The 23,236-nt window shown below is 39.9% G+C and overlaps 1 protein-coding gene across 2 annotated transcripts in view; it reads left to right on the top strand.

Annotated features, from left to right (window-relative positions):
* The window catches only part of phactr3b (phosphatase and actin regulator 3b), a 56,590-nt gene extending 34,951 nt beyond the window's left edge, over positions 1 to 21,639 (top strand). For both annotated transcript variants that reach the window (XM_066672667.1, XM_066672668.1), the window contains exons 9-13: positions 15,917 to 15,972; positions 17,318 to 17,379; positions 18,005 to 18,145; positions 18,488 to 18,564; positions 19,571 to 21,639. In XM_066672667.1, the coding sequence (XP_066528764.1) occupies positions 15,917 to 15,972; positions 17,318 to 17,379; positions 18,005 to 18,145; positions 18,488 to 18,564; positions 19,571 to 19,586 (352 nt within the window). In that variant the 3' untranslated portion in view covers positions 19,587 to 21,639. The remainder of the gene's footprint in view (positions 1 to 15,916; positions 15,973 to 17,317; positions 17,380 to 18,004; positions 18,146 to 18,487; positions 18,565 to 19,570) is intronic.
* The last annotated feature ends 1,597 nt before the right edge of the window (positions 21,640 to 23,236 follow it).

Here is a 23,236-nt window from a genome sequence, read left to right as displayed (position 1 = left end):
CCACACTCTTAAATGTCATTTAAATTTTTTCTTTATCCTACTGACCATAACAAAAGAATTGTAATAATGGAATCCCTAAAAAACACTTTCAAAGTGAAGAAAATATAGCCTGTTACGCCAGCTGGTGTTCTCTGTTAAAGCTGTCTCTAAGGCTGTGGAGGAGTGCCAGTGTTCTCATTAATATTCATGTTGCCCGCGTCCCTTTGCGCCTTTTATATGCGCTGGTTTATTTTCAGACAATACACTCTGGCTTGTTGCATTCAGATGATTGACGCCTGTGGTGTCACATCTCAATCTGGAACAAATTCAGTAACATGCCAGGAAATGTTCACACATTCACATCCTCTAAAGGCTGTTATAAATAATATATCAGTGTAATTCACACCCTCAGGTTCAGCAGTGCCTTGTGTGATATTATAAAATATACTCAACCCAAATCTAGACAAGTCCAATAGTGTCCAGACATTTGTTCTGCTTAGTGTGCAACTATAAGCCTGTAGAAAAGCCCTAGGGTTCGCTGGAGTGCCCAAACATGAGCAGGTCTGCAGCTTTATATTTCTGTAGCATTGACTACAAGGATATAAATCCCCAATTACTGAACAGAAGAAATGCACTCTCTGGAGTGGTGGAGTTTCATTCAATGCATTCAGGATGAAGTCTGAACTAGACACACAACATGACTTCACTTATGCTCTTATGGCTGAGTGCAGGAAAATCCTCACAGCAACTTCTAGCACACAACCATTTCAGAATAAGTGAGACGGTCATTGCAGCAAGGAGAGAAAAACTCTAAATTAAATAGTCTCCAGTCCCACCCAATCACACAGTGTCTTTAGCCTCATGAGGCTGACCTTCTCTTTCTTGTCAAACTGAGGAGAACACAAACTACCCAGATCTGTCACATTAGTTGCAGTGCCTGTTAGGACTTTGAGCAGAGAGTTGGGTGGAGGGGAGGGGCCATCCTACCCAGAGATCACAAAGGTAGATGACAGTACCTGAAATTTATAGGCTCAGACACAAATGATTAAAATCATTAGAAAATAAGTAGGCGATTTGAACGTTTGTGATATATATCCATTATTTTCCTTTCACTGTGGCTTTGTTGGGTCATCATTAATAATTTAATGGGAAATATGATTATATTTACGGCTTATGAGTGCTTATTAATAATTAGCATTCCTGATTTTTCCAGTAAATATCCATTCGTGAGGCTATTAACCCAGCTTACGTCCTCAGTAAACTGACCTCATTCTTTTTCTGCAATATCCTCTTGGTGCTTATAAATTCCCTTTCAATTGTAAGAATGTGCAGCTTAATGCAATATTTAAGAAGTGCGTTGTCAGTAATTTCAGGGGCTGAAATAGCCTCTGATTTCTAACTACGAGTCAGCAGAGAAGAGAGAGAAAATGGGGGTGGGGGAAGGAGGGGCAAAGGGAAGAAAGAAGGAAATACAGAGAGGGAAATAGAGAGGAGTGGAACAGAACACTGTAAGAGAACCTGCCCACCTCTCTGTTAATTTTTAGTGGGTTTTTGTGAAGGCCTTAGATTCCCATGTTAGCTTAACCGTTTAAGCCTGTTGCTAATACAAAGTGTCAAGCTTTACAAGTTCAGGCCAAATCGTCCTCATTAAGCCCACTAAGCCCCTTTATACTCCACTGCTGTTCACTTTTAGCTTCCCCTCAGTTTTTCTGAGCCTCCCAGCAGGTCCTAATTCTAAAAGTGATGAAGTTAGCATTGAGCCTTGTAATTGAGTTTAAAGTCAGCTAGATCAAGAAGATCCTGTAGAGTTGGGGGAAGAGGCGTGGGGAGTAGAGGTGTATATCACTGACCTCACCATTCAGTTCAGTCACATTTCTTTAGAGAGACATTATGTACAATAGCGAATGCTTGGATTTCACCATGATTCAGTACAACCAGCAGTAAAGTAAATACGAATTTGCTTTATTTAAAATGCCAGCCTTAAAGTGTGCCATAGACACAGCGTGGCTTATAGGGCAACCTGCATATAAAGAGCCTGTTTCATTATTTACGTTTTTTTTTTCCTGCTCTGAACCTCCCCATTCCCACAGACTGCCACCACATGTGCAGGTTTAGAATTTGAGAGTTTAGAATCAGATTCTGCAAAGCCACGAGGGATTTTCTGCATCGGCTCCAGGGGCATTTCACACCTTTGTGCCACCTTTGTTGCTAATGAAGTCTGGTGCAATATTTCCACTCATGTGAGTGCTATTGTTGTCTGCTTTAACTGACAGACTCACTTAGCGTGGGCCTCCACGTGCCAGGAAGACGACATTTATAATTAGAGCCTGTGACTTGTCAAAGTCAAACAACTGAGAATCACCCTGGGTTGGGATTTCTTGTTTGTTTTGGTCGGAAATAGACAGCAGTCCCTGCCACGTGAGGTGGGGATTAGGGGAATTTTTCCTTTTACTGGATGCTGGACAAAAGGGAGGCACCACAGAGAATACAACACACCTGGGGTCTCTGAACCAAGTTGAACGTTGTAGTTTTAACTTGGCAGGGAAGCAATAGACTAAGAAACAACACAAGTTTCTGTTTACTCAACCTTTGGCTTCTAGCTTTCTGGGTTCATCGTGCAGAACAAAGGTGTTAGATAAGTAAGAGAATCTAAATAAGCACTCAATAAAAAAAAGAACACATTAGGGCTGAATAATTGTGGGATAAACACTGATTTTTCAGACCACTATTATGATTGTGAATAAAATTGCAATTATATTCCAAAAATTAAGGTCCAGTTCTGTTTGTATATCCAATAAGGCCTTAACTGTCTTTTACATTATGGTCGTTGTCATGTGTACAGCACTGTGTTTGATTGACTTGGAATGGTCAACTCTCTTATAGAAGTTAAATGTCCATTTTCTAAACCATTTTGAAATTGTTCTTGAGAATGTAAGCTAATCTTAAAATGGCTCAAAATCACAGTTTCAATATAATTATCATTAATGTTTCAGCCTTAGATCACATAAACCACATAATACATTACTTGTCTGTTCACTAAGCCCTCTCTTTGTCCCGGTGATGAACCTACACCAACCACTTACACTTACACTTACACTTCCCTCGCAGTTCACATCATGATCATTCCTCTGCTGTTTGGTGGAAAAAAATTAAATATGTTTTCCTTGCAATTTGTTGGGAATCTCAATAGAATTTCCTTATGATGTGAATATTGAATTTTATTATTATTTTGTAGGAATATTAAGGAATAAGAGAATAATTGTTACCCCTGAAATTAAGTTGAAATGTTGACAATATTTTTCCCTTTAGTTTGGTAGGAAATTTGGAAATGTTAACCCTGTAGTTTACAGGAACTATTGGAAAAGCTTTTAGGTTTGGTGAGAAAACTTCAAGTATTTCCCCTGGTAATGGTAAAATATCCTAAACGTATGCCCTAGATTATGTTGCAAATCCCAAAAATGCTTTTACTCTTCAGCTTGTGCTAAATCATAGAAATGGTTTGCTTAAAGTTAGCTGGGAGTTCTGAGAAGCATTGCTTTTTTACGTAGGGTATTGTCAGGGTTTACTGTGTGTCATGTTATCTCAGGTGTAACTGTAGCTCAGGCACTGCGGGGGTCTCGCTGTGGGACCACTTTGAGGAGCTGAAAACTTCCCTTGTGTTTGGACCTGGCCAGAGAGCACAGTCATTAGAAAACTTCATGCAAACAGCTTACGTAAAATGTGCTCTAATGCAGTTTATGCAATCTTGAACAGTAAATCGATCCAGAAGAGAGCAGCGGAGGGCATTTGGGATGGGCTTAATGGGGTGGGTGGACTGGCGCTGTGAGGACAAGCTATTACAGGCCTGAACCGGTCAGCCCCGGGACCTTCTGGCACACACATTATCAAATCAGTCACTATGAAGCTGGATGACAGACCCGTATTATGAACACTACCTTTTTAATATGAAATACCTGTAGACAATCTCAGACAATTCATCTATGTAAGGCTACACCCACTGCTAACATGGAGTATAATTGTTCCGAAGGTATCTGTATAATATTATAATATTCACATAAATGTTTAGCAAGGGCGGCACGGTGGTGCAGCAGGTAGTGTGTGTCTGCGTGCGTTTCCTCCGGGTGACTGACTGTGAGGAGTGTGGTGTGTTCTCCTCGTGTCCACGTGAGTTTCCTCCGGGTGACTGACTGGGAGGAGTGTGGTGTGTTCTCCCCGTGTCCACGTGCGTTTCCTCCGGGTGACTGACTGTGAGGAGTGTGGCGTGTTCTCCCTGTGTCTGCGTGGGTTTCTTCCGGGTGCTCCAGTTTCCTCCCACAGTCCAAAAACACACGTTGGTAGGTGGATTGGCGACTCAAAAGTGTCCGTAGGTGTGAGTGTGTGAGTGAATGTGTGAGCGTGTGTTGCCCTGTGAAGGACTGGCGCACCCTCCAGGGTGTATTCCCGCCTTGCGCTCTGGACGCACCGCGACCCTGAACTGGATAAGGGTTACAGATGAATGAATGTTTAGCATGGGTGCTTAGGGCCAGATGAACCAGAGCTTAAGGGTCTACAGACATTTGGACAGTGTAGAGTTAAACAAGTAGTTTTGTGCCTCTGCACAAGACAACTGTAATTATGGCCCATATTTCCAAAGACAAAGGTCTGTATTACCTGACCCTGAATTAAAAACACATTGTAATTCCTGATTGGTCGAGCTGCTTTGGTGACCATTCTGTATTACCAATACTAGACACTACTACAGTACCACTGTATAATAGATGCAGATATGTAATAGATGTAGTCATGGTCTTACTTTTTTCTTCAATAAACGTAACTATAGTAAATAAAAATAAAAAACAAAAGCTGCTAGAATTTTAGCTCTTCTTCAGTGCATTTGTACATTAGCTTTGGCATCGGGATCCTACCAACACACAAATGGTTAATTTAGACCATGGTGAACAGTGGCTCAAGCTCATGTAAAGGAAAAGGTGCTTAACCCCTTGTTCTGAACAGGGCTGTTTACGTGGGGGGTGGGGGGGGCACTACTGTGGTGTTTGATTCTTGTAGTATTTTGACCAAAGTTTAGTTAAGACCCCAGAACTGTATTAACTTGTGGAAACATAATATTTCCCTTTTAAGCACTGTGCAACTCTGCAGCTGTTGGACTGAAAGTCAGTACTTTTTTCCCCCAAATTACTTCACTGTGATGTATGACTTGCCATAGACTGGATACTAAGATTTTAGAATGTATTCAATTTTCGAGCCCACATTTTTTTTATGTGATTTAGTTCTTAAGAAAGAGATCAATGCTGAAAGTGTGTCGTGTCCGGAGTGGTTATATTCAGAGTTTAGTCATCAGTGAGTCACCAAGCGAGGGGGGAAAGCCCCTAAACTCATCCTGCACAGACACGCTGCTGCTGCTGCAACTAGAATCCCTGCTGACCATGTGTGTGTGCTCGTGCACTACATGCAGTGGATAAATACAGGTGCTTGCTCCACTTAATTTGAGCAGGGTTTAGATACAAACTGTCTTCATTTTCCTGCCAGGCCTGGGGCATGATATTTAAAGTGTCAAAGCATTAAATCAGAAACTACATGGCCAGACTTTTATAGACCCCCTCTTGAGCAATGTTTCTAGTCTACACAACCATGTAGGTTTTTTCATCTCAAATGTTATGGGTCCCCCCTGAGCTCCAGAACCCAGAGCTGGGAGTTTTATAACATTCGAGCCCATGCTTGACTTTGAGCAAGGAGAACATGGGCTCATTTGCAGATTCTTCAAAGCATCCCTTTCTATCGGCAGTGCTTTTATTTGGACTTTTTTTAAGGTTGTCTTGATGTCAGGAAAATAACATCAAAATTTTGCTTTTAAACACAAATATGAAATAGATTAAAAGTATTACATTTCTACATTAGGCAGAATTTCTGCAATATTTAGAAGAATGAAAAATGATATCAGATGAAGCCACACTGCCAACAGATTCCTGTCCTATTTCTTGGTAAATATAAAAAGGACTATTTTTAGCTTCATTATAATTTTGGACACAATATCGATTCCCTGCACGTAGACATGGGGACTGCTGAATAGAGCTGGGTATTTCTGAATGTTCTCTCTGTGTCTTTGTAAAAGCTTTTGAGTGCTGAGGGTCACTGGCCTTGCACCGAGTCTGTTTTTCAGAGTGTTGGAACAGAGCAGCCTTTTACCTTCTGAAATGGGCAGGAACAGAGTGAGCAGACTGACGGCCTGAACACAGAAAGAACACTTCTTTACTGAGGTTTCTTCACCGTTTCAGGGTTAGTCTGGGCTCTACAGAGTGTTCTTTCTGTCATTTCAATATGAAGGGTTCTAAGTTGGTTGCTTTGTAAAGTTAGGTGCATCTGTTGATTTGGTAAATTACTTAAATGTGCAAACACTCCTGGCCAATAAAGACCGATTCTATTGCTAATGTGATGATGTATCCAAATCAGAATGACTGGTTTCAGTTGGTTAGTTTTCTTGCATTATCTATGAAAAGGATTCATACAGTTTGAGCAGCAACGCTGTAATGATGGCTGTTTAGAAATGGTTCATTGCTTCCATGAGGTGCACAAACAATTTGGAACCTTTTTACCTGTGGAATAAAGTAACCAAGAACTTCTCATCACATGTGTGACATCCCCAAAAACCTCTAAAAACTCAGACATATTTATAACCATTTTATATATTACATTTTATTTATTTTGAACTTTGAAATCAATGCACTGAATATCTTTTAGACTTCAACCTCCTAGTACAGTGTATGAAAAATATTGTGGGAATTGAATGCTGTCTAGCTATGTACTGATGAATTATAACAATAACAGTGTAGGGTTACATTGTCTCTCTGCTGGTATGACTTGAATCAGCTGAATCAATATCACTGCAGGTGTCGTGTTTGTATTCCTGCCTGGAACAGTGTGTAGTTGGCATGCAGCACACATTAAAAGCAGTGGTTTCTTTATAGTAGTAGTGTTATGTAACTGTGATGCAGGGCAGTTTTTGCTTTTCCTGCTGCTTAAAATAGTAACAGTGTGTCTCGTCATTTTGAGGCACGATCAATAGCCTCTTCCACTGGACCTGCTTGTTTGCAGCGCCTCATTTGAACAGCATCCAAATGCAGAGTGTTTTGTAACATAAACCCGAGCGTGGAAGGAGATACATGTATAAAGTGATTCTAAAGTGTAAGTCTGTTACAGCTTTGTAGTAAGAGGTTGTAATAATGTTTGAGGAAGACATAGAGTGTATAGTATAAGGAATGTACAGTAAAAAAAACATTAGCACCTATAATTTTAACCTACTCACTTACTTTTCTTCCCACAGAACTGAAAATGTTAAATAAACATGTAGGACTAGCTTTCTGTGTCTAGCTCGTAAGGCAACAATATATTAATACGACAATTCATTACAAAATGCCGTTTAATTATTTTACAAAATACTGCAATCAGCTGCAAATCAAGGTCATGGATAAAAACGAAGTAGATATAAGTCCAGGTTTGTGAACAGCAGCATAAACATAATATACATATGCTGTTGTGTAATGCGCATGTATATATGCTGCACATCAGCGTTTTAATTCTGGCCCATTGCACCAGAGCTCATCGTGGTGGGCTGGGCCAGGAATGGGGGGATCCCTCTCTGCTGCTATTTTTAGATGCTGCGTCGCCGGCGTGAGTTGGAAAAAGCTGCAGCAGGAGCCATGATCAGTCCGCTACGTCACACAGGCTGTTGCTACCCCACAAAGGCAAGAAACAGCACCCCTCCCTCATCTCACACACACACACACATACCCAACCCCTTTCCCTCCTGACCCATTCCTTACTCCACAACAACCAACCCATCGCCTTAGAGCCCCCCCTGGACATGTCTTGGCAGAAAGGATGCGTTTAGAATAAGAAGAGAAACTGTGTAAATGAGGTACCAGATCTCATCGTTAAACAGCAAAATACTTCATAATGCAAAAGACGAGTGTAGGGAAAGGCATATCAACATAAAAATATGGTATTTTGCTGAGAATATGCTGTTTTTTATAACTATGAATTTTTATATTGGTGAACAAATAAAACATTGAATTATTAGCAGTTTTTTTATATTCCATCAGCATTAAAATTGATTTAATAAATAAATTAAATGGTTGAAAAAAGCTTAAAGAAATTTCCTTTTTTCCCCCTATATGCTCAAATACACAATGCAGGTGTAGAGTACATAGATGGCTTTGTATTGTAAGAGTGGGGGAATTAGTCTTTTGAGGATGTACAAATCTAGAAACATGTAGAAAATACATTAGCCACATTGTATAGAAGGTGCTACAGCATTTGTATTCAACAGATGCCTGATTTGCAACAGCCAATTGCCATCTTTGCCTGTCACCTAGCTCTCCAGTGGCTCCTTGAGCTCCTCCTGGGGTGACCTTTCTATATATAGCCACTCGCAAAGAAAAAAAAAACATCAATGCGGAGCCTCAATCCGAGGGAGGCTAAAAATAGCCTGGCAGCTTGATGCATTGTATTAATGCTAAGCCAAGCCGCTACTCCTTCCACCTCCATGAGCGAGATGGTGGCATGACGGAGAGAACTGGCAAAAAGGCAGAAAGAAAAGGGACAGGGGCAGCTGGGTATTTGCATGTGATGGTGTCCGTACTGCTGCTAAAATACCAAGGCGCCCACACGCAGCTGCTCCTCACACACATTCTCTTTCTGTTTCGAACTCTTTAAATCCTCAGGGCTCCACGGTGCAGTTCTCAAAAAAGGATTGTGCTCATTTCTATAGCCTTTATATTAGCTCCATATAATTAAACTGGTTATTGTGTAAGAGAGACGGGTATGGGCTTTAGATAGGTCTAGGTATATGTATCTGGTCTCGTATTATTTTTAAATAGTCAGAGACTAATTAAATTCATTTCCAGTTACAATGGCAGTTAAATAATGAAACTAATAAAATAATAAATGAAAAAATTATTTTTAAAAATGTTGGGTATATGCTGTAATAAGCAAATAATAAAGAAAACCCACCACATTTGGAATTAGACTAATTTAATTTAGACAAATCAAAACAGAATATGAGCAAAAGATGGACATTGATAGACACTGTAACATAATACTACCGTATGTTTTATTAAAGAGGGAGAAAATAGCAACTCCACTGTCCACGGTGCCAGACAGTAAATTCCCAGGTATGACATGCCGACTAAACATTCAGTCTTTACTGTAATTTCCCTCATCCTGGAGTCACACTGGTCCCTCGTGTGAACACCCAGTCAGCTTCTAAATAAAGAAAAGGTCCAGTTAATAGGCAGCATCAGCAGAGCAGGACTCACGACTTTGCCCATTCCCCAATGATGGTGCTCTGCAATCATTACCATCTCTGGCACTTGTTCAGTGGCAGCTGGAGTTGCTAGGCAACAGAGGCAGGTCAATAATGGATAATAGGTTTGTATTTATTTTTTTTTCTCTCTTTCCTTTTCTTTGTACTGGCACTGCAGTGATGTTTCTCTATTACAGCTGCTGTAACATTAATCAAGAACATTCTTGGTGCTGAATTGAGGCGCAGGAATGTATACAGAGCGTGTGAGGGACAAGGCATCAATGAACACCTCATACCCACACGTCGTGACTGATCTGTGCTCATGTATCTCAATGTCCCCTAATTTCTCCCCTCGCCTCACGATTGCCTTTCATATTAACGGAGAGCATTATGCAATAAGGTAAATACCTATTCCCACAGATCATTTCCTTTCAAAGATGTTAACAGAATTCATTTGTTTCATTTGTCTTCTCATTTCCATTTATTTCAATGTCTGCCATGAGGTTTGAATTTGAAGCCAGTCATTTCAGCTTCAAGGCTGTTGATTTTCTCTAATTTTTTTTTTCCAATTACTGGAATTAAAGTGCTCCTGTGAGAACACTTCTTTTGTCTTCTGAGTATTACACGTAGAGAACACATTTGGACAGCCTTTCTCTTATTACTTTTTCATCACTGTGTTCCCTCTTTTGCTCTGAGGATGATCCTGGGGGCCACCGAAGGGCCATCAGCAGATCAGATTCATGTCCTTTAACCCTGTTTTTGTTTTAATAAGCACATATCCTGTATCACAAGCTGGATCTCTCATGTGGTGGCTAGTTTGGACCGGTTACCTCAGCTGAACGGCGACAATGTCGGCTGTGTCCCCGGCTTGTGTTGCCGGCTAAATAAAGCTCAGCATCACAACCAGGCAGCAGCCCAATGCTACTCAGGCTTTTGCCCAGTGCTGCACAGGAAACTGGCAAACAACATGTGTAGCATTGCTAGTGACGCTAGAGCCGGATGTTAGCTCGTCAATTCCAAAAAAGCCCAAAATCTGGAATTACACGTTGTCAGCGCTCCGACTCGCCAGCCCACGTTTACTGTACTATATTTACATTTGAAAGCAGTTGCTAATTATCAGATGCCATGAATTTGCACACGCATTCACATGGGACCCTTGCTCCCACTATGGCGTTTTTGCGTAGCATTATCACATCAGTGTTGCGCACAAGAAGATTGCCCCGAAAATAAATCCTTGTCCCCTTTGATTGTCATAAACGTCACACAGAAAAGAGGGTGAACATAAACTGTAGAGTGGGATGGGGAAATAATACACGCATGTAATTAATATGTCCAAACAGTGAAGCAGCTAAAGTGATCCCCCACCAAAGCTGACAATACAAACTGGCCATTCATTGGAAAATTGGTGCCTGGAAAGGACAGAGTTGCTATGTAGGGCACTAATGGACATTGGCTTTTGATGGCAGGCACTTTATAACAAGCAGGATTATCAATTTGTATTTGTTCTCTTTTCAAGGCACACAGGAAGAGGACTCTATTTATAGAAAAGCACCGGCCTGGTCAACAAGTCAAAAGGTTAAAAGATCAGCAGCAACAGCTGGATAAATTCAGAGCTCCACAACTGGGATTCATTAAGCATATTCCATGTGAAAATATGCTTTGTGTCTAAAAAAAAAAAAGAAAAATATTGTAAAATGCAAATGGCTGTTATCAGAATCTATCTGAACTGCTTGAATCTATCATTGTTATGCATCTCTGTGGTATTTAGAAACAGACCCAGCGGCTGGGGTCGTGTACCACATTTTGGATGTGACCACAGCTTTGGAGGCGTTTGAAGCTAGACTCACGTCGCCATCTCTGTGGGTGACATGGAGACACTCAGAGGTTCCCAATACTTGATAGCTTTAGTGTCTCTGTGTAGTAAAGGGCAGGCCTGGGGTCAGCCAGACATTTTGATGAATAATTTAGGTCCAGCTCTAGAATAGGGCAGCTTTCATGGTTTGGCTTTTGAATAAGTTGTTTATACTATCCAGCAGGCACTGTGGGTGCAGTAGAGGAAAAAGTGTGTTTACAGTGGAATGAAATATGAGAGACAATCCCCTGTGATAATATCATTTATATTTAAATTAAAGGTACCTAATTAGCTATTGTCGCAGCAGGTAATGTCGTTGTCACACAGCTCCTGGGGTTGGGGGTTCGAGTCCCACTCCGGGTGACTGTCTGTGAGGAGTTCGGTGTGTTCTCCCTGTGTTCGCGTGGGTTTCTGCCAGGTGCTCCAGTTTCCTCCCCTGGTCCAAAAACACATGTTGGTAGGTGGATTGGTGACTCAAAAGTATCCATTGGTGTGAATATGTGTGTGTACGTGTGTCTCCCTGCGAAGGACTGGCGCCCCCTCCAGGGTGTGTTCCCCCCTTGCGCCCCGTGATTCCAGGTAGGCTCCAGAACCACTGCAATGGGTGAATAATTAGGTCTTGGTTTGTACATCTGATACATTTAAATATCTTTTAAAAATTACATTTTGTGTTTGATCGTAGCAACGCCTGTTATTTGTGACCAGGAGTCCAACTCAGCATAATTTTCTTTGTTCATTCTGGTGGGCTGATGATCCTCCTTCCCCTTCATCACTCAGTGTGATGCCCGCCAACATTGGTTTCTCCTAGCTGATGTAACAGTGTCAGTATTAAGTTTTCTCCTCCAAGTGTGTTAAGCTGTGTAATGACATTGTGCTTGTGGTCATTTAAGGTTGCACATGCGTATACTTAGCTTTCCAGCTAACCCTAACCCTAGCACCGTGAAAGTGGCTAACTTCTAGCTAGCAGTTTGGAATTGACCATAACTAATGATAAATAAAACCAAAATGTAGCTTATTACACTTCTGTGCCCCTGTCAGACATGCTTTGTTATTTTCTCTCTTCCAACAGTCAGTGTCCAACTGATCAGCTAATTAATAATCCTCTCCATGCTGGTCCTGAAAACATGTAAATGCAGTTACAATTATCCCTCAGTTCAGCACCCAGGATAAAATGTTAAATAAAAAAAAAACACTTCCCAACCTTTCTTCGTTGTTGCAGGATGTTGAATACATTCTCAAACCATGCCACTTTTACAGTGAATATGGATATTTATTAACTGTATGTCATGCCTTCAACCCTCCATGCCTCTTGGCTGCACTTGCAGCCCCTCCTTTTAGATCTAGGCTTTCCCTGGGACTTCCTGACCACCTCAGTCCCCTTAGATGGGAGGAAGCTTGGGCATTAAGCCACAGCTCAGTGGGCAATGGCTGTGTAAGTGCCAGTGTTCCTGATTCACGTTCATGCTCTGACACTCCCTTTAAAGGCTACTTCCCTCAGTCGTCTTATCGCTCTGACAAGTTGCCCGGCTGCCTGATACATCAGTCTTAATGTTTGATAAGTGAGGAACATCGAGGCCAGTCGTAAAGGACCTGGGTCAAAGTGTGTCTGGCGGAGGATGGCCATAGACGGGCATAGAGGAAGCACCGGCAAGAATGTTTTACCAAGGAAATAAGAGAATGCAGATGTTTCGGTTTTGAAGCTTGTTTGAAAGTAGAGTGTTAATTCTGTCCTCTTTAAATCGCTATATCTCTGATCTGAACCATTTGATTTAATTCAATTACAGTGTATCAAGTAATTTTACCACTTTATTATATTGTTTCATATTTTTTTTAATATTTAATGCAATTTTACAAACATAATTTATTTATGAAGCACACTTTGAGATGTCATAGGACACTGCACTTTTATTTTGTGATGCGTGCTCTCAATTACGGCACTTGATCAGACCACACTGAAAGATGTGGCTTATACACTTGCACATATACCTCCTCATCAGTTTATTTTAAGCATGTGCAGTCCAGTTAAACTGATCAGTCTATTGCCATTCAGATGCAGGAAACACTTTCTTTTGTTTGCAAACAAGATTTTAAAATGCTGGCAAGTGCAGCGTATTCAGTGAATCTGATAGTTCTTATTTTGTGGTTAGAACATAGACCTTATCTCTTACCTTTATTTAAAGTAAGTTTTTCAAGTGAAAATATCTATTGGAAGGTAATTTTGTTCATTGCAGAACATATATCCACTCTATTTACAATTTAATAATGTTACCAGCTGAATATAAGTATGGAATGCATCCAAAATTCTTCCTTTTTAATATCTCATCACATTTAAAGCCTATTTTTGGCTCCGATGACCAGTCCTCAGTAAGCTGCTAACCTCATGGCCATGCTTTTTTTATTTATTTTTTTTAATCAGGCTCCCAGGTGTCCCTCCACACACCTGTTTCCAGGACTTGGGCCAATCAAGATCCAAATATAGCCTCTGCTTGTTCAGAACTGTATTTTGTTGTTGCTGTTGTTAATGATGATAATCAGCTTGTGTAGATTTTTTTTTTTAATATAAGCAGGTTGTCTGTGTGAATCACTGCCATCATATCCTTGTCACGGTCTGGCATCTTTTATCAATCAAATAGGGAGAACACAGCGTTCGTTACAGACACTGATGGCTGGCTCGAGAGCTTTAATTAGGATCTGCCACTGGGGAGAAGTGTTAAATAGTGCAGGGTCTGATATTGACTGTCTGTTCTCGGAGATGGATGAATGTTTTTTTTAGGGGCGTTGGACGGAGGAACGTTGTCAATGTAGCACTGTAAATTAGACATAAAACAGCATAGTATTGAAGAATTGACTTATATTTATTCTGCCGATGTCTTTCTCTTTCTCAGGAACCTTCTTTAGTGTTTTAAATGTTGTAAAAAGGTCTGTAAACACATTTTCAGTTGGGAATTTCATTTTAAATAATGTGCAAATGTAACAGATCACCTTTTATTTAATGATATTTCTAACCAAACTTGGCCATTAATAATTTTACATTATTTACTGATCAATGTTCTGTCTCTACAATATTTGTAGCTGTCAGTCTTTTACTCAGAAATGTAAAGATATGAGCAATATCAAACAAAGATGCTGTTGGTATTGAATCTTTAGAGGAATTTAGTCTTTAATAAATATAACAGGATTATTGTTTGTATGTGATATTAGATTATACATTGGTTATTATTTGTGAGCCTGTTTTATTCTCCACTGTGTGGCTTGCCCTCTGAGACATTAAACTGAATGTTGATGAAGGATCTGCTGTGCTTTAAGATGCCCATCACGTCTTGCATCGTGTCAGGAAGGATGATGTATGGGGGGTTGGAGAACAAACAATATGGAAAATGGAGAGAATTCTCAGTCCTCAACTGAATTTTTTTGCCTTGGGAATATTTTCAAATAGTCACTTGCAAACAATTGTTGTGTGATTAGGCACTTGTGTGTGTGTGTATGTGTGTATATTTATATATATATTAATTTTCTCAAAATATTGACTTGGTACATCTTAAAGTCATCAATTAAACCCCTAAAAATTAATAAGTTCATTAAAATGACTTTTTCAATAAGAACAATTTTTTGATCACCCCAAAATCACCTAATTTTCAAGTGGTTTAGAGATGCTCTGCCTACAATCGTCTACATTCAGTAAGCTTTATGAATATGTAATTAACACCCACCTCCACCCAGCCCTCCATCTCTTGCCTGCAGTTTGACCTTACCTTGAAAACCCTGCCCTGCAATTTGAGATTGGTTCCTTGGGTTCATGATGTAAGAAACCTTAGCTGCCTGAATCCACCCATTAGAGAGTGCACCCTCACTCGAAATCTTGAGAAAACATCATCTGGGGAAAATACATCATTATTTTGAGGTGTGAAGTCAACATGTTGAAGATTACATACTTTTTTAATATGTCAAAATATAAAGATAACGTTTTTTTCAGGTATTATTTTGAGATGCTGAAAATATATTATGTGGTAAATTAGGCTTAGCAAGTCCGTGATGGGCGCCGTGTTTAAATACCATGTTAGACAATTCATTTAAATTGAAGTCAGAAACAGCACGAGGAAATTGAGCATTTGGAACGAGGAATTCCCTCGTTTCTGGCAGGCATTCGTTTATATATATATATAAGCGTGTACATTTAACGTATTTTGGCTTTGGAACTGGTTTAATACCTGCAAACCAGACCCAGTCGCTCTGTGTTAAAGTGAGAGGCTTTTCCTAAACCCGGTTCTAATCGCAACTAGTGGCTCCGGCTTTGTAAAAAAAGAATCGATTCTGAGAGCATCGGCTCAGATGAATCATTTGTATCCCCGCCCCTTGCTGACGGAGGAAGAGAAAAGCGGCGGTGGAGTGAGCGCCTCTCACTCAGAGCATCAGCGAGCTCAGGACAACAATCCCACCACTTTATACTCCTTTATACGCTTTATACGTACTTTATACCACCTTTTTTATTCGACTGAAAGCGTTTTGTACAGTATGTCTGCGCGGGGTTCGCTCACACTGTGGAGAGTGGAGAGCGGTTGTTCTCTCTGAGGGAATCCCGAGCTCAGTCACTGAGAGAGTCTCCCCTCAGCTCCTCATGTGGAAATCCTGCAGATTTAACCAGCCTCTGCGGTGTCTGGACTCGAGATGGAGCTGGAGATACTCTCCTAGGATGTTCCGACGGTCACACAGACTACAAGGACTGTGAAAGTAGAGAGAACTAAGGGGTGGAAAATGGTGCAAAACGTGATTTTGGTGTTTTTCCGCAGGAGGCTCAGCCAGAGACCTGCAGTGGAGGAGCTGGAGAGCAGAAACATCCTCAAACGTGAGTGAGAAACTCCACACAAACATTTCACCCACATTTACCTTAAGACCTACCAATACCTTCCAATGTAATGAAGTATATTCATATTCCATTTCATTTAGGAACTTTCCCTGGAGGTTTTGTAAAAATATATATATATTTTGAGAAGCTGTTTACTGTAATTACATGACAATGTGGATTTTAAAATCATAATAAAAATGGTTTTTCTATCATAAGAACCCTTAAAAATAATTTAATGCTGTAGGAAAATAATTTTACACGGCAGCATAAATTAGAAAACTTTTTTATATACAGCTCATTAATATGAGTTAGCCACAGGAAGCTTACATCTGTTTTTATTTATTTTTTAAAAAACACACGCACCATATAGTGTTTATCAGTATTAACCTGAAAATACAGAGGTACAGATTCTTATTTTAGATCATATTTGGTTTACCACATGTTTACTTCCTCTGTAATTTGTCTGACAGCTTTTTTTTTTTTTTTTTTTTTTTTTTGCTGTCGCACCACCACCCTCCCTACTTTTTTGTTGATTTAGCCAACTTTTATTCATAGCTGTGTCCTGCTTCAGGGCACCTGTTCCTTGGGTCACTCAGCTGTTGCCCCGGCCCCCTTTTTTTTTTTAACCCCCCTTAACCAAGCTAAAGCCAATACAAGGTCTATACGAGCTAAATACAAGTCCACAGTGGAATGAAATAACATTCCTTCATTAGCAATTACAACATACTTGACATTCCCATTAAATGTATCGTGTTTGTACATTTCTCACCATTTTATTCAAATAAATATCTCACAAAAAAATCAGCCCCTTACTGACCTTGTTTGTCTGATTGGAGTGAAGTATTATCCTCGTACCATGGCTCATGCCAGAATGGCGAGACTACAGATAATCCAAAATCACTCTGTGTTGGAAAGGGGAAAGTAGGTGAGCAGAAGGAGATATGAAGGAGATATGTTAAAGAGAGCGAGCTTGTATTGTTTATTAAGGACATATTGCATCCCTCAGGGGGACCTTCTGCTTTCCACTACAGGTTAGGTGTCAGCACTGATGTTTCTGCAGCACAAGCTCAGCTTGGTCAGTGGATCCTGTGCTAATTGGCAATTACCACATATTTTAGATAATATATAAAAATTGTAAACAGTTTTGGTTAGTTCAGTGGTCAATTATCATTCAGAAAATACCAGAATACAAATATAAGCATCATCTCATTTTCATGTGATAAGAACCATCTCTGTGTTTTATACCATCACTGTTCATTGGGGCTGCGTTTTACGGAGCTTTTTTGTTTGAATGTTAATTTTACACTAATGTGGATTTTTTTTCTTCCCCATTTGTGTCTTGCAGAGAGGAATGACCAGACAGAGCAGGAGGAGAGGAGAGAAATTAAGCAGAGGCTGAACAGAAAGGTATGAGCCTGCAGGTCACCGCCTCCAAGAATATTATCAGTCGTAATCTCTCCACCTCCAATCTCACTCTAAATCCTGAACAAACCATAAACAGACAGATAGACTCAGTCAGACACAGGCTGAATCTGCAGAATGGAAAAGGAGTGGCTGCATGATTATTTCAGTAATGTAATTCATTCACTCCTCACAGCTGCTCTGGTCCAGCAGCAGGCCCCACGATGACTTTCTCATCCTTAGAATCATCTAAGAGCAGTAATACAGCGAGAATCATTGTTTAGAGTCTTGTTCAGAAGATTGCAGTAAGTCCTCTAAGATGGTGATAATAATATGACCATAAAAGTCAGAGCTGTTGTCAGGAAACAACTCATAAACACTGAACAAGACCAGTGCTGTACTGAACGCCCAATTCTAGATCGTTTGAAAACCACAGGAAATGCACTGTGTGTGTATAAGCAACATAGCAATGCCCTGACAGGGTAGTTGGAAAAATACATATTGCGACTGTGTTTTGGGAGAATGCCTTTAAACAGGAATATTAATATATTTTCATATGGCTTCCCATCTCTTATTATGGGCTGATCTGCTTGAATAAAAGCTGAATATCATTCTCTCTCCCTCTCTGTAGCTGAACCAGCGCCCCACAGTAGATGAGCTCCGCGAACGAAAGATCCTCATCCGCTTCAGCGACTATGTCGAAGTGGCCAAAGCTCAGGACTATGATAGAAGAGCAGACAAGCCCTGGACGAGACTGTCTGCTGCAGACAAGGTATGTCTCCCCCTGCAGGACCCCGTTCTCTATTACACTCCGATGTTTTAGCTTAATTTCCTGACACTCCGGCCAATCAAATTCACTTATTCGTGCTTAGTTATGTATTCACTGTCATTTGATTGTTATTAATTATGATTATACAGTGTATTTCATTTACATTCATTTCATTGTTCTGCATCTGTATGTTCAAACTGGCAAAAAAAACAACAAAAAAAACACAAATACAAAATACAGTAAACTACTGTAAAAATGAGAAAATATATTTTCAAAACGATTTCATGCAGATATCTTTGTGTTTATTTCTCCTGCATCACAACTGTTGTATTTCCTTTCTTTCAGGCAGCAATACGTAAAGAGCTGAACGAGTTCAAGAGCAATGAGATGGAGGTTCACGCATCAAGCAAACATCTCACCAGGTCAGTGAGCCAGACATTTGGGTGGGTGTTTGTCACGTCTCGTGAGCTGTGTTTTTCTGTCATTTTTCTGAGCAGTGTTTTTCTGGACGGTTGCTATAAAAATAGTGATCAAATAATTTTTATTTAATTCATTTATTTTTTATACCAAGCTCCTCAATTAATATTTAGTCAGCAATAAAAATACAGATTATTTAAGTCTCAGGAGAAAACACAAAACACAGTAAACACCAAATGACAAAGAAGCCCCAGCAGTATAGGTCAGACATGACAGGATTTGTGTCTTCATCTTTTGACTTTATTACTGCTTTTATTATATGTTCAGTAAAGTTTTTCTTCATGAAACCTGTATTTTTATATATCTGTTATGAATTACAAATTAAACCGTTAAAATACGATTAAATATTTACATATATACTTTTTATATAGGTATCCCTTAAGTCTAAACTAGTTTATTAAAACAGTTTTTTCACTTGATTTACTTAATCTTTCCCTTCAGTTTCCTGATTAATTACAAATGACTATTTAAACTGGAAATTTTATAGAAAAAATACTTTTTTTTTTTTTGTCTGTGCTTTATAATTGAGAATTTGTGACAGCAATAAACCACTGCAAGGGTCATTGTTTACATAAGGGGCCGCAGCATTGTTGAGCTTGACCTTCCCTTCCAATGCTGATAAAGCTTTGTATACGTCTGTATGGGGGTCAGTCTAAATATAGCTGGGGCTCGCTTTCTGAAAATGCAAAGTGTGTGGAATCTGCAGGCAGTAGCACAGCCTGCCATGGATAACAAATACCCCCTATGTTTCGCTTACGTTAGTCCCCATTTCTGCAGGCAAGGATAGCTATTAGTAGCTAAGCAAGTCCCAGTATTTTTTATTTATTTATTTTTTCTTTTAATATTCCCCTCCCCCATCTCCCTCAATGATACACCTGTGCTTTATGAAGACATCTCTTGTAGATGCAGATGCAGTGTATACTTACACGTCTAATATCTCTCTCTCAACAGGTTCCACCGGCCATAGCAAGGTATCTTCTGTGAAGAATATGCTGGACATCAAAAGGAAATCCTCAGGAGGATCCTTCCTGTACCCTGGCCCATTAGGTGGTCCCTGGAGGGCCCTGCTGTTTTTTGGGCATTAGTTGATCCTTGGAGGCTATGTCTCTTGAGCTTCAGCCTGGAGAAGCAAAAGCTCGTGCAACTCCAAAACTCCACTCAGCCAAGCTTTGTCTCTGTAGATTTCTGTACCTGGTTTGTTTTTTATTTGTCTTGTTTTTTCTTCTTCTTCTTTTTATCTCCGGGAGAAGCTTGATGAAAGATGGAACAATTGTAAAAAGAAAAGAAACAAAACAAACCAACCCAGGCTCTTTTTTAATGGACTCTTTTTTTAAGTTTGCCTTTCAATGCCAATAGGGAGGGATGTTTGTGGGAAGGGTCTTGCATGTGACTCAAAACCTTTTTCCCTCACCAGTGCTGGTACTGTAGTCACACCCTGAGAGTTTGTGGGCTCCCACTAAAAACTTGAGTTTCATATCAGCTGTATAAATGTCAGTCTGAGGGGAAAAAAGGAATTCTTGTCTTACCTTTGTAAGCACTATTTATTGTCTGCACAGTACAAGTTTTGGATTTTTGAGAAACAAATGTGTCTGTCGTTTTTATGGATGTATGGATGGATGTGTAATGAACTAAAGAACGTGATCAACTTTGTGCAACAAAGTGCATTTAGGCCTTTAGTAATTCAGGCTACTGAGGATTTTTCTGTTTTGTTACTGTGTTTGTTCAGGGTCGAGTTTGACCACTGTTTTGTTTTAAGATCATATGGACAAACTTTGATGCGGAAGGTTGGTCTACAACAATCTGTACATTTCATAAGGATCTTGGTAGAAATAATCTGTTTAGATTTCTATCCTGTCCATTTTGCACTAATCTCTCAGATACAGTCATTTTATTTATTTTTTTTGAGTGACATCCCAAAAAGCTCCAGATTAACCAACGTGTCTTAAAGTAGTAGAAAAGCTTGCATGTGCTTCATAGCGACAGAATTACATAAGCAATCAGTATGAGAGCCTCCCTGGCCCTCAGGAAAATAAGAATTAATCCTTTGACCTCACATAATGCCTTAGTACGTTCAAAAGAATGTGTGCCAGGCTGTAGATGTGGTTTAAACGCTGGAAGTTGCACATTTAATCCAACACTTGCCGTTTAGAAAAAGTTTGGGTGGAGTTCTGGTGATTTGCCAACAGACTGGTGATTATCACCTCCTTGAAAACCAAAAATAAACATAGGACAAAAGAAGTAACCTGGGAAGCAGCTTAAGTATGACAAGGGCATTTTACAAGTGACATCCCTTCGTAAGTAATATCCCTTCCTTTCCACATTTATAAGAATAGACGCTGATTAGTTTCAGATACAGCAACCGGCCTTTGACTTCTGAGAAAAAGTAAACATCTGAAATGATTACTGATGGTACTCAATCACATGATACAGTTGACAGATGGAGAACGGATTGAAAAATTCAAATCTACCATCAAAACTCCCCATTCATGTTCATATTGGTGGTGCCCTCATTTTAGGCCTAAGTGACTCTGCTCTACTGAGAAACCCTGCTTTGTGAATTACTCCCAGATACTAAAACTAGCAGTTGCATTCCAGCCAATCGTGAAATAATAAAGGTACCCTGAGTGACGCTGTTGTTTTACAGACCTGGATTGTCGCACAGCTTAAGGCTGAAGGACAGGATAGAGCTGCAGATGCAAGTTACTTCCTGAATAAACATGTTGTAAAACCTTTTTTTACTGATTATATTATCAATGTCTGTAAACAACCAAATGCAAATGCCGTCAGCTCCATCCTTTAAGCTCGAAGATGCACGTAACAGGATTTGTCCACGAGATTAAATGCATACAATTCAGCTGAACTTAACAAAACAGCTTTACAAAATCTCAGTATGGTCTTAAAGCATTAGCAACTAGCTTATGTTTAGACTAATCTACACTGTCCATGATTAGACCGTGTTTGTCTTACACAGAGCTGGTGTAAATGCAGTGTCCTATAAATTACAAAATACATATGAATCATAACAATCATAACAACAAATAAAGTTGATGCTCTGGAGGACATTCGTGTGAATCTATAGTGAACACGCCCAATACAGAGAGAAAGGGGAGAAAGGGCATACATACTTAGCATTGGGTTGAGAAGCACTGGAAGTAGTGGTGTTTGTGATGCAAAACTAAGCATCACAAATGGTCATGGACCTGACCTCACTAATGCTCATGTGTGCAATCAAATACAGGACATTCAGATCCCTAGAGTGTCACGGATTGGTTGAGATTGGAAAACCAAGACCAAAATATGCAGCAATGTGCACAAGCTCCAGTCTATGGACATAAACAAGGTGGAGACATAAGGAAGGGTTTCTAATAAACTGGTCTGTCGTAGTTTATGTATGGTTTGTAAAAATGTATCATTTATATTCAATGATTACACTGTACAAATGTGTAAATACAAATGTAAATCCAGGCAAAAACATTTCTTACAAAAATATACTGACACTGAACAAAAAGAACTGGATAAACACAAAAGTGTGATGTAGACAAATTGGTGCATCAAAAGCTTGTGATTTTTTTTATTATTATTTTTTTGTGGGTAAGGGGGTGTCCTCTTGTTTGATGAGAAATATTGAATCCTTATATAACCATGAGCTGTGAAGGACTGGGAGGGAACCCAAAAAATGCCTGTGTGTTGGAGAATGGAGCACAGGAAGAACGGGGGAGCAGCTATATATCGTCATATTCATTTCTCCCTGAGGGAATGCTAATGTCCTTTTCCATAAACCTCAGAACACCTACACACTCTCTCTCTCTCCTCTCACTCACACAAACCCACATTTCCTTTACTCAGTGATGGGACCTCATTTTGGGAATGTGTTACTATATTAATGAAATAGCTTCACAATAGCAAAGCCATCAATTAGCTTTGCACTGGAGCTCAATGCTACAGAAGCTAACAAGTCATGTGAAGCATACGAATAGAGGTTAGCATAATGTGAACATGCTACGAATTTACACTGTAAGTACAAATGTATCTCAGCACCCCTTCAAATTTATATTGTGTAGTCATTTCATTTTGACAGATTGTGGAAGGAAATCAGTGCAGTCAGAAGAGAAAATCTCCTCAGACGCTAACCTGAGGTGAGGATCTAACCCTGGACCCTGTGATCCTAGAGCTGTGTGGCAACAACACTGTCTGTAGATCTGGAACAGAAGCACAAGCTAAAGTTCACCATGCTCAGTGTCAAATGTGGGAGAGATTAGTGTAAAATCCCCTTGGTACTGTGTTGTGCAACAGTGAAACTAACCTTCCAACGTCGATTCCTAGACAACTCAATATTCTTGTGTCTGATAACAACCAAAGGAATAGAAAAATGCAACAAAGGGGGGCACTCCCCATTCGCCTCTAAAGTATTTAAGCTAAGGCAATCTTTGATACCAAACTTTATACAATACCAAGCATACAATATCCTATGAGTATCTTATTAACTGTGAAAACAAGGCACAGGGGAACTTTCTGGGAGTGTGATCTGTTGCTCTGAGATGTCTCAGTGTAGCAGTGCCAGCAGTTCACTCTAAAAGAAGCTGTAAAACTGCTGTGCCACTCTGTTGGTTACATAAC

Source organism: Hoplias malabaricus, chromosome 5 (genome assembly GCF_029633855.1).
Source record: "Hoplias malabaricus isolate fHopMal1 chromosome 5, fHopMal1.hap1, whole genome shotgun sequence".
NCBI lineage: Eukaryota > Metazoa > Chordata > Actinopteri > Characiformes > Erythrinidae > Hoplias > Hoplias malabaricus.
The sequence above is the reverse complement of the archived record's forward strand: the minus strand, read 5'-3'. Positions and strand labels throughout refer to the sequence as shown.